Below are 17,564 nucleotides of genomic sequence, written 5' to 3'. Positions count from 1 at the left end.
TTATTTGTCCTTGTTTCTAAAGCCTTCAGTAGAGGTTTAAATAAGCTGGTGTTGGAGGGCAGCGTAGTTCCTTTCGTTTTGCCGTGAGGCTGTTTACATGTTACACATTTATCTTTTGCCGATGACGTGGTGGTTTTTACAAGGGGTGATAGGCGTTTCGTGAAAAACTTGATGGCATTTTTGGACTCCTATCAAAATGGCTCAAGGCAAAAACTCAACAAGCAGAAAAGTTTTTTTATAACTTCTAAGCGGTGTGATGTCGCTCATGTTCATACCATACAACATATCACTGGTTTCAGACATGGCTCATTCCCATTTATGTATAACCTCTATAATGGGTGTCAAAAGAGGGATATTTCTAGTATCTAGTTAAAAAATTTGTTGCAAAAGTTGTGGGATGGATGAAGAAGCTTCTCTCACAAGGTGGACGTTTAATCCTAATTCGACATATTCTTTCTTCTATTCCTTTGCATGTGTTGGCGGTGATGGATCCCCCTAAGGCCGTGATTAAGCAATTAGATAAAATAATGGCTGATTTCTTTTGGGGAGAATCAAAGGTGGGACAAAAGTATCATTGGTGACTCTGGAGGAATCTGTGTTATCCTACAGCTGAGGATGGGCTAGGTTTGCGGAGCTCCAGTAATGTGCAAATGGCATTTAGCTGCAAGCTATGGGGGAGATTTCGGAACTCATGCTTTTTGTGGGCTAGTTTTATGCAATCCAAGTATGGTCCAGTCGCCTCTACCCGTGTGAGACGTACTTCTTCCAGAGTTTGGAGGCGGATGCTCTCTGCTCAAGCTACAGTGGATCACTTCTCAGAAGATCTGGATTTCCAGGAGAGAAAGTGGATTTGGACTCTTACACCCTCGGGGAATTTCTCTATCTCTTCTGTGTATGAAGCAATGCGGAGTACACGAGCCAGTCTAGGGTCCAGAAAATTAATTTGGGATCGCCAACTCCCTTGTAAGATCTTCATCTTCATGTGGAAAATGTTGAACGAGTATCTGCCATTTTCGGAGACATTGCGCAAGTTTGGCTTCCAACTTCCTTCGAAATGCCTCTTCTATCAAAATGAGGAAACACGAGACCATGTGTTATTAGATTGTCTATTCGCAGTGGCTGTATGGGATTTTTTTCCCACAGTTTTCAGCTCCCTATAAATTCATCAACTGGTATTTTGCTACGGCTATAACATTGGTAGTCCTATGGTTCGTTTCACTCGGCTAAGGGAGCGTTGATAATAATTTTACCGTCTATCATTTGTTGGGAGATATGGAAAGCTAGGAATCTTCTATTCTATAATAGTGGTTCCATTAATTCTATGCAAGTTTGTCGAAAGGTTCAACTGTCAGTCTTGTCCATTTCACAAGCATTTCCTTTTGTCCAGATTACGAGTGAGGATTCAATGCTATTAAATTTAGGGTGATGTCCAATTTATCCAACACAAAGCCCAAAGTTCTGATCTCGGTCCTTTGGAGATGTCCAGCTACCAACTATGTGAAGTTAAATGTGGATGGATCGTCCTTAGGCAACCCTAGTTATTCAGGTAAGGGTGGTGTGGTTCGAGACTCTTTTGGAAATGTTTTGTTTGGATTTACAATATTTTTTGGGATTAAAACAAATATGGAGGTAGAATCCTTGGCCCCTCCTTGAGGGTATACAACTTTGTTCGAAGCGCAATTTGAACCAGGTGGAAGTTGAAACAGATTCTAAGGCTCTAGTGTTTATGTTACTAGGTAAAACTCAAGTTCCTTGGAAGTTATGGCGGTCCATTTCTCACATCAAAGACGCAGCTCTTGGCAAGCGTTTCGTCTTCGCTCACACTTTTCGAGAAGCCAATATGGTGGCTAACACTCTAGCTACTCTTGTAAACTCTTCAAAGTGTTGTTCAATTTTTTTCGCGACTCAACTCCCTAAGGATATCATAGGTTTAGCAAGCCTAGACAGGATTCAAATGCCTTATATTAGAATGGTTTAACCCTTTCGCTATGTAAGGGAGTAGTATTCCTTTTTTACTATTTTTTTCTAGTTGTACCCTTTTCAATAATAAATATATAGATATTTGAGAAAAAAAGTGACTAGATCGACTACTACTATACAGGTAAGATATAAAGATTTTCTTTTTTTTATTCATTTTGTAGTTTCATATAAAAGTCAATTCGAATTTTAAGATTTGTCATGCATATGTTAATCTATGAATTGTAATGGAATTCACTGGATATCAAAAGTTTAGGATTTGTTGATTAAATCACCTAATTCCTAATAGGTCATGTCTGTGACGATCCCACCGCTCCCTGGGCGTACCCCAGGGTTTAGCGGACCGTCTGCCCAACTCTCGCCAGGACTCGCTCACTTAACTCAATTGAAATAAGTTACAATCTCAAGAGTAAATGAAACAATAGTTCCCAAGCTTGGAACATACATTTACATTCATTTCTATCTCAAACATTCATACAATCCCAAATGTGACAAAAAATTTGAGTTCCAAATACATTCAACCCTAATTCGAGCAATAACGCGAGTACAATCGCCAAAAATTCAAAAACTAGACAAAGCTAGACTGTGCTAACCTCACGCCCTCGCTCGTACCCCCTGTAAGGAAAATAAAACTAATAGAGTGAGCTAAAACATAGTGAGGTTCCAAAACATCATGCAGGCCCAAATAGCAAGTTGACCATTATTTAAAAGTGTAAATATCAAAGTAGCGAGTATCAAAAGTCAAGAAAATGAGCAACAACCCTTCGTATAGCCAATCACTAAATATTCAACAGTTCAAGTGAAAGGATACAGTCACTTTTGCAAACTAGCTCCGCCATAGCTTGATCAAGTAGTAGTTGACACTCCGTCAATTTTCAAGTAAAGTAACCAGTCCAATAGTGTTTCACTTAACTCCAATCTCCATCCATCACTCAAACCCCCTACCGGGCCCGAACTCCAAGATAAACACTGGTGGTAATACTCGAGCATACTAATTAGTCGAGAAGATAGCACTCCACTCGACAATGCTAGATACCCAGGGTTCGTTATCTAATCAACCAGGCCCTTGCCAGCTCGACTCGATTAACTCACCACAGGATTTTTGGAATTCCAGACAATATTCAAGTCATATACAGGTATATCAAGTCAATTGCAATTAATGAACGATAATATATCACATTAGGGCAAGTGCGATAAAGTACACCCTTGCCCGACCAAACAAATCAAATATTGTCCAATCACATTAGTAAAGCATTTCAATCAAGTATCAAGTTCAATCATGCACTTGGAATCACTCACCAAAGACTTAGTGCTTTTCAAGATCACGCTCAGGTGCAACTCCTTGGTTGGAGTCCAAATCTGCAATAAAATATCATTTCAAAGTTTGAAATCAACTAGGGTTCGAAACATAGGAGTTTCGCTTAAAGAAAATCAAGTAAATGAAACTTATTTAAGTAGTATTCATGTTACTTATCAAACTCTAGAAAATTCATGCTTGCTCTTTTAGTTTTGATAAAGAAGCGATTAAAACTTTTGAATTCGCACTTGGTATGAAAGAGTGAGAAAATCATAGTTATAAGGGTCGCTATTTTCATCTTTTAAAGGGTACGAGTTTTGGCAAAATTCCAGCTTATATACCTCTACTAACGGAAACTTGAATACCATAGACAATCCAACTTCACTTCGACCTCAAATCATCGTTCAAGTTTCAAGTTCACTCGCTTATCCTTCGAGCGAAAATTTGGGCAACATGCCCTTTGTATTTATCCATTTTTCAGCCATTTATGGCTTCATTTTTGTTCCTCAAATCAGTCCAATTCAAACACACAAGCAAGTATATCAAGATAGCCCTTCCACTAGGCTAAATAACATCCAAATATAACTCATTTCTAGCAACTACTCAATCACAACCAATGCTGAAATTTACTTGCCAGAGCTGGAAATTCAACTTTCAACTCTAAAAAGTAACAATCATGCCACTAATCACTTCACAAATTCCATTTCCAAGCTCAATAACAATATTTGCGAGTTAAACATCAATAATCAAAGCTGAAAAATATAAGCCCTAGCTGAAATTTTCACTACACCACGAAAAACTCGAAAATCATCCATCATATGCCAAGATTAAAAGTTTCTATAGCATATTTAACTAGATTAAGAAAGATAAAAGGGAGTTCTAGACTTATACCTTACAAAACCTTCTTGAAAGTGAGGAACCAAACAATTTCTCCCAAAACTTTCACCACACCAAGCTTCCCAAGTACCAAGATAAAGGTTTAATCGGTTTAGTTTTTCGATTCAACTCAAATAAGGCTAGAATCAAGGTTGGAAATTGAAAGTTTCTTCTCTCTTTTCTCTCCTCTATGTCTCGGCCACCATGAAGAAAAGAAGAGGAAAGTGAGCCAAATTGGTAGATAAGAAGGAAGAAAGTTAGCTTAGTCAAAGTTCTTTGGATTTCCGACAAGTGTCACACCAAGATTCAATCTCATTTTTTTTCTTTTCTCCCTTTCTTTAGTCAAGAATTTCAGCTGCTTTAGGGGATACTTTAGGGTTGATTTTGCTGAAATAAAAGCAAGGAGATTAAGGTAATAAAGTAGTGTTCAAGTGGTGTACTTAATCGGTAGCAAACAGTGCACGTCGGTTCAAGCCTAGTTTCCTTAACTCTCTCGTACTTGTGTTTTAATTTGTGATTCACTCACTTATTATTAGCACTTCTAATCATACACTTTCTCCTACCTAATACTCACTCTTATTCACCAAATTTAGTACACACTCCTTACCAATTAATCATACTACCAAAAAATGGAAAAACCCTAGTTTACCCTAACTATAAAAGTAAAGGCAAAACTCTCGATTCTATTATTTATTACAACTATTGAGGGAGTAATTTAGTAGTAAAGAAATTATAAATTAATTTATTTAAAATAAAAGGGAATTTTAAAAAAATATATGAAGAATTTTGCAAGTCCTTACAATGTCATAGTCAATTCATTTGAATGTGCTTTGAATAATATCTTAATAGTTATCAGTAAAGGATACTGATCTCTTAAGAGGTTATTTTTGTTCTATGAGTTCATTTAGATAGCAACTCATTATGATTGGTCGTATCTTATACATATTGGTTTTCCTAGCTTTATCGTGCACATTTTTATTAGATGAATTTCAAATCAATGTGAATTATGTACTGTATAAGTTCGATTCTAATAAATGAATCCAAAAAAAAAGTAACATGAGAACTAGTGATCTTTGAAGTAGCTCTAACCGAAACAAAGGTGTCATTGGTATCTTGGTGTTTAATGTGATCCGTATAAGTTTTACTTTTTTTGATTCAATGAATTCTAATGCATCATGTCAGAGTAATATGGATCTAACTTTAGTTACTTGATTAAGCTATATGAACATCAGGACTAATAACTCTATTTCACGGCTTCTTGTATGTTAGTGTGCTTGAGAAGAATTCAAGAATGAAAAATAACTAGCTATGATTTTCATTAAATACGTTGTTGGTGATAAATACATTTGAGAAAAGTATTGGGATCATTTTGACCATGGAAAGTAGTTACTCTTGTTGTTAATTAGCAGCCTAATCCTACAATTGTTACTATTACTTGGAACTATTTCATTAAGTTTTAAGGCTAATTTTTAAACCTTTAATGCACTAAAATTGCTGCTGTGAATTGCATTTGTTTCATGGTCATTTTATGATCGTTACGGCTGCTAATAGTAGCTTAACAATGGTGTATCCTAGTTGGTTAAGTTAGTTAAAAGGCTTTGTGTTAAAACATCTAGAAGGTACAAAACTCCAATTTTGTGCAAAAACAGAAAAGATGAAGATGGTGACCATAATGACAAACTGACGATGAATTTGCAATGGTCATCAAGGCCATCGACATTTTGGGAATTTTTCCTAAAATAATTTTTTTTTCAAATTAAGCGACTTTCTAAAGTTATGGACTTTCCTAATTTAATGACTATTTTAAATGCACGACTTCCTAAAGTAAAAACTTAGCTGATTTAACTAAACTTTTCTTAATGATTGACTTTCCAAGGGTATAGACTTTCCTAAATCAGGATTCTTTCCAAAATTAGGAAGACTTACCAAAATAGTAACTTTTTAAGAATGGAAACCTTCTAAAATAGGAAGCTTGATGCAAAGGGAAATGTTAAATATATAAATTTTACTCATTTAAGAATGCTAAGTATCTTAAGGTCAAACACCTCCAGGGAATAAATTAAAAAAATAAATGATGAACAATCGATGTATATAAAGTAATCGATTTATATGTCATTTATCTAATATTATAGGACTTCCTATCAAGCTAATTAAGGTGAGTGGGATTTATCCTTTTTATTTTCTTAAATACGCTTTTGTAATATTTAATAAAGTGCTACTTTCCTTATGGAAATGGATCTTGTATGACTATATTTGTTGCATCTAAGTGCTTCTTGCTATGAAAGATATATGTGTATGAAATGTTGTCAAATGTATATGTTAATTCATTGTAGCGTGTATTGCTTGAGTAAATGTGAATGAACGTTAAAAAGCTCTAACAGTCACGACATAATTCGTAAGGACTATAATCCTTTGACTACCCATTCTAGTGGGGTCAATCACTAGATTGAGTATTTAGCATCGATGAAGGTTTATAATTATTAAGAGCTAATAAATAGTTAATGAATGTTTATATGTTATACTAATGTGCAAAGAATTGTTTCTCTTAATGTAATTTATATGCTCATGTGTATATCTATTTGCAAATATATGTAATATATTTGATTTAGCAGGGGCGATATGTTTTACTCACTAAGCACAGTAATGCTCACCCCACGACTTTAATATTTTTATGCAGAGGATGAGTATGTTTACGAGTTTGATAAGGCTGATAGTGATTGGGATTGATAGAGTGAGATTACCATTAGAAAAGTCGAATAGTGGTTGAATAAATGTTGTCTTTGGATTATTTATGCTAATAATGAGCATGTATTGCTCAGTAAACAAGTTATTTTGTCATTTTTTTTCTTTGACTGTAATATTAGAAATAAGTTCTGCACTAAACTACTTGTCACTTCTGCAAATAAAATGTAATGATTAATGATGCCTTGTATCTTGGGGAGTTGTATTCTTTGAGCCACGATGATTGTTGCATTTTTGGACAGAGTGCAGACTCGGGCATGATAATAGGTCTTAGTGTTGAACTACTATAAATCATTCTCTCCTTTGCTCTTTTAATTTTACTACAATTTATTTACAATTTGTTTCTACTGTAAAGAATGAGAATTGGATCTTAGCCATGCGAGAGGGGTTAAATCAATTCTCTAAAAACAATATATGTCATCTTGTAGAAAGATCTACAAATCATCCAATTACTGGTACAAAAAAGGGTCTAACGTACAAAATGAATAAGAATGAAACTATCATCAGAAATAAGGCAAGATTGGTGGCTCAAGGATACAGCCAAGAAGAAGAAATAAATGTTGATGAAACATATGCACTAATGGCTCATCTTAAATTAATAAGAATGCTCCTTGCCTTTGCTTGTTTTGAAAAATTTCTTTTATATCAAATGAATGTCAAGAATGCATTTTAAATGGTTTTATTAATGAGGAAGTTTATGTTAAACAACCTCTTGGTTTTGAAAATACAAGATTTTCAAACATATGAAAGCACTTTATGGTTTTAAACAAAAGATGTAGTTGATACTACTCTTTTCTTTAAAAAGAAAAATAGTGATATAATCATTATTCAAATTTATATAAGTAATATTATTTTTGGATCCACTAACTTGAGCTTATGCAAAAAGTTTGAGAAAATCATGTAGGAGGAATTTGAAATGAGTTTGGTGAGAAAATTAACCTTCTTCCTTATACTTCAAATCAAGTAACAGAAAGATGGAATTTTCATCAACCAAACTAAGTATGCTAAAGAGTTATTCAAAAGGTTTGGATATTCATAAATAATAGAGATAAATACACTATTGAAGTTCCTCTCAAATTGGATAAGGATGAGCAAGTGTCTAAGATTTAAAAAAAAATGGGAAAGAAGACTGCAATTGTCAAGAGCAAGCACCAAATTGAGAAGAGGTCAATAGAGACCCAAGTAATCTCTCATAACAAAGACACAAAGACTTTGCAAAAAGGGCTCCTCTTGGTAGTAAAATTGTGAAGTTCAGAAATCTCAAAGATTTTGAAATTGAGAAGCTATGTGAATGTATGAATTGGAGAATTCTATTAACCCGTGCAATGAGCCACTTCATGTGATTAAGGTACATCAAATCTACCAAACTTTCAAAGAATTACTTGATAATATGTATGAATATGAGGTAAATGATGTTGTTATGACCTTCGATGCATGTGTAATAAATCAAATTCTTGGCATTAAGATTGATGATGGAGGTGTTCAGTATTACTTAAAGGAGGTTGGCCTTATCATGAGAGCTATAATCATAAAACAGCTTTTAGGCTAATTTGGAAAGGTTTAGGACTTGATAGAAATACTCACTCTATACTCAAAAATCTCAATGTGATAAATAGGATTTTATATCATAAGAAGTATAAAAAGAGGAGTTGGCTGATATGAGTGCAATAGTGATGGTCCCGTATGGGCACCATCAGTAGGTGGTTAATGATGGATTTCACTTTTATGTTTTGGTGTTGGACAGATTGACTTGCTTAACATATACGGTGGTGTTGTTAGCTTACGTGGAAGCAATTGAGAGCTTCTGAAATTGCATGTCTTGCATGTCTCTGTTAAAAATGGTGCAAATGTGCTTTAGGCAGGTGGTTAAATTTGGAATTTCACCTTAACATGTTAGTATTGTATAGATTGAGTTGGGCTTGTGGTACATTATTTTTGTTGCCTTATTACGTGGAAGCAATTGGAGGCTTACCCGTTTATTTCAATTTTTTGCAAACTCATTTAAATTTATTTTTGCAAACTAAGTTATCAATTTATACCACCCTTTATACTCATTATTAATTTTAAATATTTACTTATAATGTTCAATAAGCCTGATTATCAATTTTTTTTCATCTGTACTCTATGTCGCAAAATTACATACTATTTAATAATTGAACAATAAGAATATAAAAATTTGAACTAAGTACTATAAAAGTTAACATAAAAATTTAATCCAAAAATTTTGAACCCCTAGCATTTTTTGCATGTGTAAATTTAAATTTTCATTTTGGAAAGGTAGGAAAATAGGCTAAAACTTGTCATAAATTGGTAATGCTAAAAAATAAGTTAACCAACTAAGAGAAAATAAAATAATAAAATAAAATCAACAAATAATAATAATAATAATGAAACAAAAGTAGTTAACATCTTGACAAAATGAAGAATCTGAAAAAAAAAAAAAGGATGGAGGAAGAGAGGAGGTTTGGGAGAAGACAATTCTAAATGATTTAATTGGATTTGATGAGTTATCCAATAAAATTAAATGGGTATTATTGGTTAACTCATTTTATACTCATATGCAAAAATTTAAGATACCCATATCCATCTATTCATAGTCGAGTATGGGTAAATTTAGTTAAATAGGTTTGTTTGTCATCTATAGTTTTGCAATAGCTATTGACATTAGTTTTCTACCATGCAACCACCTATTTTTGTTAATATAAATAGTGCTTTTGTCTACGGTTCTTTGTATGAGCTTTCTATCCTGTAATGACCAATTTTTGGTAATGTACAGACTGCTACAAAATAGTGTGCCTACGTATCCTGAACTACCACTCTTTCATCATCAAATTCGCACACACCCACTCTTAACTCCACACACACAACTAATAACTTCACAAAAAACTGGGCACCCTCATGCATCGCATGAGGCACAAATAAACTAGTAAGAGTAAATATAAAAGTATTATTTTTAAAATTCTTCAAACAAGAAGGGGGCAGATGGACCAAGTGAGTTACTTTTACTTATATTTACTTTAAATGATTCATGAACAAAAGAAGGTAAATTCCGGCTATGTAATGCTAAAGATCATGCTTGATATGAAATATTTTAAAAACTAAGTGCCTTTTTTTTTTTTGGCAAAACCCTGTCCACGGGGTGGGGATGCCAGCCCCTAATTTATTAAATTAAACTGATGGAATGGTACATAGAATGGAAGATGGGTGCTGCGAAGAGCAGGCCCTGGGGAGCATTAGTCCCTTACACATTGGCATCGTGGAAAGGGGAGTTCTCTACTATCCAAGTTTACAGTAGTCCTAACTGACCCCGGAAGTTGAGAGTATGGAGTGCAGTATAGCTCCGACACAAGCCGCAATCCTGCCAGCTTATCTGCAGCAGAGTTTGCCTCTCGTACCACATGTGAGATGGAAGCCGATAATGATCCCAAGAGGTTTCTTATTGCCCTTAGTGTAGTACACAGTGGCCACTTGGAGACACCACTTGGAGATAACTAAGTGCTTGGTTATAGCTATTTGCTCACAAAAGTTTTCACATATTTCAAAATTTCTAACTTGGATGATGAGACAATCGAACCCTTTAACAATAATTATATGCTGAAAAGGGGACTTTGTTAATGATGGACATTATATGTGACAAACATCAAAACTGAATTATAAGAGATCAAGCTATCAATGATAAAAGGAAAAAAAAGATGGATCAAGAATCAAAGGAAAAAGATGATAGTGATAATGAATAGCATGAGGAGGTTGATAGTGAAAAGGATGTAGTAGAAGAAAATAAGGAAGAAGAGAATGAAATAGAAGAAGAAGAGACATAGATCGCAAGCTCAGGGGGAGTTAATCATCTTACAGCACAAATTGCTGTGATTTCCTATGATCCAAAAAATAAATGAGTTCACGGAAGAACAAGTACAAAAATTCAAGAACTTGGAGATGACTGTGGCCACAAGTATTCTTGATGTCACAATTTGATTTGAAAAAATAGAGGCTACTATTCACAATCTCTCAGCCCTAGCTTCTACAATGGTACCTCTAGTCTTATTTCTACTCCAAAAGATCAAAAGAATATCATTAATATGGTTTAAAAAGGACTACATACAATCAAGGAACACTACAACAAAAATGGCCTTTAGCGGCATTTAAAAGTGTCAGTATAGACAATTTAACCTGACATTTTATCTATCCTCACACCTAGGGCGAGTGTTGTCCCTTCCAATGTGGGGATAGCCTCAAATCTTTAGCAACATTCAAACGTGTCAGGAAAACCATGCTGCTATAGCATTCCCTCTGCCAACAAAAACTTTTTTTTTGTGATAATCGAAAGTGTCCGTATAGCATTAGAACATCAGTAGCGGATCAGTAGTATATCCAATTTATGAAGGCATCTTTAGTTGTCTTAATATATGACTTTAAGGACACGTAGCCATGTGAATTTACACTGCTTTGGACGACATGCCCATTTGTCATTAGTGTTTTTCGAAGTTAAGTTATGCTGACACTTTTAATTGCCAGGAGTTTTTTCCCTGTTTTTTTTATATGGAAGCAACTTGCAATTAGTCCTCCCTGCTGTACATTCCATCGACCAGAATCCCAAGGGACTTGTAAAATTATCTCAAAGAGCAGAATGCATATAGCAATTTAAAAGAAGAAGTCGATACTCAAATATAATTCATTGAATTAAAAGTCGATAACAAGTACAAACATAGCAAGTACTAAAATCGCAAACAAGTGCTCAAAGCAAGTACTAAAATCCCAATAAAGTACCGAAAGATTCTCATTTACAATAACTTAAAAGACTTTCTTGTGCACAAACAAAAAGACTCTCATCCCTAACAAGTTGAAAGAAATGCTAAAAGTCAGGTAACGTAATTGTACAATATTAGCAACGATCCGCGAGAGGTATAGTATATATATAGTACATTGTTTGGGCTCATCAAGATGAAACAAACAACTACCACTGCCCATGTTGATGTATGCTCAAGAGTTGTCTCCTCATTTCCACTTCCTTCAGCCATCTCTAGGTGGAGCAGTCCGGCTATGCTTTAGTAGAGGTTAGTGCCAATCCTTCAGAAGAAGAGAAAACAGCCGAGAAATTGAAGGGATGAAGAAAAGTGTATACAGTGATCTGGGGAAACAGAAATTTTTTTTCCAATTCTTGAGCATTTGAGATTGGAAAATGATAGGAAAAAAATTGCAACAATAATAATATAATAACACCCCAGGAAATAGTTTGCGTTCAAGCAATTCAACCTACTAGAAATCATGTCATGCTAGAAATATAGCCTTTGGTCTATCAAATGCGATGGAAAAAATTATAGATATTGGACATAACTATGTACTGCAATTTCCTACTTGACAAGGTGTGTGGGACATGTGTCCAAGTCTCTGCCTCAGCTGGTCCTCACTTAAGTCAGTGCTAAACAAGTCATCATTATTTTTGAAGCCAAATCAATCATTGAAGCAGTTTTGGGGAGCGTAGCATTGTACTCCCAATCACTAACTGGTGCCTGAACAGCCAACATTGTCAACAAGCTGAAACTAAAGCTCGTCGTCCAGGCAACATTACATACAGTAGTGATCACAGTACCAACACTGTCAAGTAATGCACTGAACAAAAGACAGTATGACTAAGCAGATTAATCATTCTCCTTTAAACATCAGATAATATATATTATGTTTGACTAACTACAAGGGGCATTTGTCACGACAAAAGGGACGAGTGCGGATGCAGACACAAAAGTGCACAGATTCAAGAGCTCAGAGGCATGAGAGATTCTTAAATTTCTCTCTTTTATAAAAATGATGGTAGAAGCACCAGTATGATCAGCCAGAACAGTGTTCGATACCAAGCATCCCTTAAGCTAAAGAATCATATGCTAGCAAAATTTAATCTTATTTCACACAAACATAACCATAGATGTTGTCCAAGTTCAAAGTTTTAAACTCGTAAATCAGATCAAAGCACTTCTTCGAAATCAGATTAAGGGATCATGCAAAATCAGGTCAGAACCTCACCAAAGGCAACCACGACAAGGAGACAAATTAAAGTTTCGATAATTCGAACAAGAGAAGGTTGAGACATATAAAAAGTGGACGAGTTCAAATAACTCACCCTGGCCATGTTAAAAGATGGAAATCTTGAAAATGCTTTGGATAGAACATCATCATTCACCTCATTACCAAGATCACCACAGAACAAACGAGAATCATCTGCACAACACAAACAGTAATACTGAAGGCATTAATACTAGCAAAAACAAGATCAGTGAAGGAATTAAGACAGGCGAAAATTGTCATAAAAAATGATGAATGCAACCACACAAGGTGTAGAGTACATGAAACTCACTCTCTGGCCAATCTGCAAGTGTAGGATCCTCCCATGCCTGCCCTGCTGCCTTACGAGGTACTGTTTTCTTCTTAGTCTCGGCCTTGTGCTCAATCTCACTACTTGCAAGCGCAGCTTTCACACTCTCTAGCGCTTCAAGTGTTATTGTTTGTGCATCCCTCTGAAATAATTGCTGGGCCTGTCCACCAAAACTTCAGATATTAAGAACTGACTGGTTTAACTTTAAATATTGCCATCATTCCTCTTCCTCAAACTATACTTATACCTAAATTAAGATGCAAATATAAACCCCCCCTCCCAAAAAAAAAGAACTCTTGCCCACACATACAAAACCCCTGGGTCACCAAACTTCCACAATAATATCACCACTGCGATAGTCAGCCCCCAAAAAAATACTAATACACCACTGCGTCTGGATAAGCTATCCAAGATTATCTATTTGATCAACATTAACATTTTTTTCAGTATTAGATATCGCTTAACTTAAAGTAGGTTTGAATATGAAAACTCTGTATTTATAAAATCATTGCAAGTAATAAGCATGTGCCCTGTAAAATTGGCTGCAAAATTTCAGTAACTTTTAGTAGAATGTAATGTACTATAGTTCTGTATTCTCAGATAATGGAAATCCGACATTGAAAGACCAATTTTTCGATTACCTTTTTCCAATTCATGTCGTACCTTTATGAATTTCTAGTTTTCTGTTCTTGTTTCAATGCTGAAATTGAAGATAATTGGCAGATTGATGTCCCAACAATGGGCCGGTATGGTTTGTCTTCTTCATTACAAAGAATCAGTTCAAGATCCTGGGACCAAAATTTACTTTCATTTCTGGTTTGATGGGATGTTTTGCTGATCAAGTACTGCAGAAAACTGTTTTAGAGCAGCAAATTTTGACAACATGTTTCAAGTATGAAGACACATTCACTGACGAGTCTAGTATGCCTAACAAATTAATTAATTGAAGCAATCAACTTAGTAACTTGGGAAAAGAATAGTGGCTGTAGCAACTAAAATCTGTCGAATGATTAGACTCCACCTTTTGGATTGAAATGAGCACGTCTACCTCAGTGTTGTCACCGGGCAAATTTCCCTGCGTGCAAGCAGCAGCATCAGCTTCTTGTTATAAGGTTAGAACAAGATAATATAACACTTCCCAAAGTCCCAATAATTTTTCTATATATCTGGTTTAGATTTCAGGGCCTCCTAAAGCAGCATAATCTAAGGTACAGCTTCTCCCCATGCAAAGTCTGAATAAAAAAAAAAAAGAAAAAAAGAAACTGCAGTTAGGATACAGAAATGTAGTCATGCAATAGCTACTCAAGTAATGTGTTGGCCAGTAATCCAAGAACAAACATGAAGGAGAACTCCTTCATTTCATTTCATTTCATTTCTGCAGTAACTCTCAAGTCTGCTGCTCATAATTAGCTCTTATACACATTGAAAATTTCAAAATCATTTGCTTCCGTTTCTCTTAGGCGATGGTGTATAGAAATTGAAGGACAAGACATTCTACTGTGAAGCTGTGAGAGTATACTACTTCCACACTTCAGTTCCCACTCTACTAGTTCATAAAGAAACGAAGCCCATCAGAAGCTAGCAAAATGAATACTCAGCAAGTCTGCAATTCTGCCCACACATACAAAACCCCTGGGTGCACGCGACAAGTTTCCCCAATATTTTATTTGGCCCACCTTTGCACCCTAAAATTTGTGAAATCCCCTTCACCTTCTACATTGCCCCCCCTCCCTCTTTTCTAAAAACTAAAATCTCCACCACTATCATATCAACTTAAGTAAATAATCACACCTCAACAATAAAGAAGGTCAATAATTTTAGAAGAAAAACATTAACCTAAAGTTCTTCTAATGCCTAAATTCAACTTCCTAAATCAATTTAGGAAGTTCTTCCTAAATGAATTAAGCCATATATATAAATGAACAGACCGGGTATTTTACCGAAAAATTGGACTTCCTGGTTCCTCCACTCACATAGACAACAATGGTATACATATCTCGACTCCTACCAATAATTAAAAAGATCAATTGTTTCTCATCATAGCTGCTGACAAGGGAATTCAAATGTCAGGGGAAGAGGAAAAAGAGCCGAAATCATTGCCCTAAATCTCTCCAAAAATATTCCATCCAAAATTCATATAAAAAAAACAACGTGGCTTAATGATTGGATATAGAAAAGTTCATACCTGTTGATACTGAGGGAGGGAGTACACGGTAGGGACTGTAGCGGGAGCAGGATAAACGTGGGGAACCGCAGGAGGAGGAGCAGGAAATTGCAGAATTGAAGCGGCAGCGGCAGCAGCCACATAGGTTTGCGGCTGTTGTAGGTGAAACGGAGTCGGAAAGTACGTGCCGGTAGTGTAGGTGAATTGAGACGACGCCGTTGAGGATGAAGAAGAAGCTGCAGCAGCCGATGTCGACGACATAGCGAAACCGCGAGATTTGAGAAGCGGGACCAAAAATTAGGGCTTCGTTGTTTTTGGAGAATTCGAACTCGTCCTTTTCAATGTCATGTTGTTCCATTTTCTGGTTTTGACGAACCTAAACCTGATGATGAGAGGGAAAGAGTAGGGGCGACGGGACGGCAGAGGTAGGGAGTAGAGGAGAGGAAAGTGGCCGAGAGAGGCAGAGGGCAAAAATTTAGGCAACCGAGAGAAATCAATTTAGGGCAAAAATTTATCATGGAATTACATCCCTTCAATGGGAAAGCAAGGATAGTTTGATTGCGGAGAGATTCAACAGGAAAAACTTTGTGGGAAAGCAAAATTTTGGCCAAGAGTTTTGAGAGACAGTTTGCCGAGAGAAAGACTTTGTGCGAGAGATAAAGAAGAAGCAAAATTTCACTGGGAGGCAAAATGAAGTTTTGAGACTTCACTAAGTGTTTTGGCTAAGGAATCTTCCGCCAAAATCCAACGACGTCGTTTTGTGTTTTAATTTTTTTTGGTGTATCTCACATTTTCGTAAGTGTCATAATAGGGAGTCTAAAGGTACATTATTATTTTTATATCAAATAAAATAAAAAAAATTAGAGTATATATTATTGAGTTGATAACTAGTGTCATGATAGAAGTTTTATAATGGCACAAACCAGCAAGTGTCCTTATAAATATGTCAGGAAAGACCATTTTTGTTGTACTGGAAATATTTCAAATTCAATTTGGTCTAAACTTTTGCTGAAATTATAGAACATTGATCATCCTGTCTTGTTGAAATCAAACAGGCGCGCACTATAATTTGATCACTTTTTTGAAATATTGTAAAAGGAATTTAGTGAATTCTCTACTAAAGAAGAGACTGAAGCATCACAAATCTTCATTGGAAAGTCTCCACCTAAATTAGTTGGTACAATTATTATTCAGGCAAGACAATTGTCGCCCCATTTTTTAATGAAAATTAAAATTTATCGGTTACGGGTTTATAAAAGTGGATTTTAATTTATTTTGAATGAAAATGAATTTTGGTTTAATTTTGATTGAAAAATGAGTTTTTTATTTTTAGAAAATAAATAAAGAAAATGGGTCTAAATGGGACTTAAAAATGCGACGATTTTGATCCAAAATAATAGTTTAAAAAGGGTTTTTAATGAAAAATAGGAGTCATCACTTGGTATTGAGTTAAGGTGTACCAAGTCACCTAAAATGAATTTTAAATGAAAAGTAGAGAAAACCCTTTTTAAACGACTCCGAGTCTTCGAAAATCAAAGAAAAAGAGTTCGGGAGTCACGTTTGAAGAAAAGGAAGACAAGGATAAAATCCAGGGCACCCTTTCAACCTAGCCAAGGCTAGTTACGTGATTTAGTCAAAATTTTCTTATTTTAACCTAAGAATTTATCACATTTGGATGTCACTACATAGATGCAAAACCTAAATCTAGCAGGATATCGGGGGGTCGGAATATCTCTTCAAAACTTAATTGGTCCAAATCACATTAATTGTGATGCCCAAGAGTGACTCTTTGAAGAGGTCATGAATATGCAAAAATATGAGACTCGAAGAAAAGAAAATAAAATAAAAATATACATGACCTAAAGGAATGCATCATAACGGGTGCGGGGAACTAATATTCGTGACTTCAATTTTTCCTTTAATAGAGAGAATACGAGCGTGCTAAGGCTAGAGGGTCATACTCGTCCATATCCCATATTCGAGGGGTTTTTTCTCCTATCTAATCAAGCAAATGATCTAACCTAGTTTTAATTTTCTTAAATGGAATGCAAGTCTACATTTCATGTTTCATACATAGGGGTAAGGAATATACATATAGTGGGAATATGGGATAAGGGATACATATATAGGGGGGAAATGGGATA

The 17,564-nt window shown here is 35.3% G+C and overlaps 1 protein-coding gene across 3 annotated transcripts; it reads right to left on the bottom strand.

Annotated features, from left to right (window-relative positions):
- Positions 1-11,547: 11,547 nt before the first annotated feature.
- On the bottom strand, positions 11,548-16,122 carry LOC113709378 (uncharacterized). 3 transcript variants are annotated; one of them, XM_027232127.2, is made up of 4 exons: positions 15,442-16,122; positions 13,239-13,416; positions 13,005-13,102; positions 11,548-12,399 (listed from the first exon to the last, which is right to left on the bottom strand). In XM_027232127.2, exons 1-4 carry the CDS (start codon positions 15,679-15,681, stop codon positions 12,298-12,300), a joined length of 618 nt encoding a protein of 205 aa, XP_027087928.1. In that variant the 5' UTR covers positions 15,682-16,122; the 3' UTR covers positions 11,548-12,297. The 3 variants fall into 3 exon arrangements, with proteins under 3 accessions (XP_027087928.1, XP_027087929.1, XP_027087930.1); XM_027232128.2 differs by having other exon boundaries at positions 11,548-12,017; positions 15,442-16,121; XM_027232129.2 differs by having other exon boundaries at positions 11,548-11,956; positions 15,442-16,121.
- Between the last annotated feature and the right edge of the window lie 1,442 nt (positions 16,123-17,564).

This window comes from Coffea arabica, chromosome 9e, assembly GCF_036785885.1.
Source record: "Coffea arabica cultivar ET-39 chromosome 9e, Coffea Arabica ET-39 HiFi, whole genome shotgun sequence".
NCBI classification, from domain to species: domain Eukaryota; kingdom Viridiplantae; phylum Streptophyta; class Magnoliopsida; order Gentianales; family Rubiaceae; genus Coffea; species Coffea arabica.
The sequence above is the reverse complement of the archived record's forward strand: the minus strand, read 5'-3'. Positions and strand labels throughout refer to the sequence as shown.

Coding starts and splice junctions, on each gene's coding strand:
- LOC113709378 (XM_027232127.2), bottom strand. CDS start 15,681: ATGTCGTCGACATCGGCTGCTGCAGCTTCTTCTTCATCCTCAACGGCG. Junction 13,417..15,441: donor CCCTCCCTCAGTATCAACAG/GTATGAACTTTT, acceptor TTTGGTGGACAG/GCCCAGCAATTATTTCAGAG. Junction 12,400..13,004: donor CATCTTTTAACATGGCCAGG/GTGAGTTATTTG, acceptor TTGGCTGTTCAG/GCACCAGTTAGTGATTGGGA.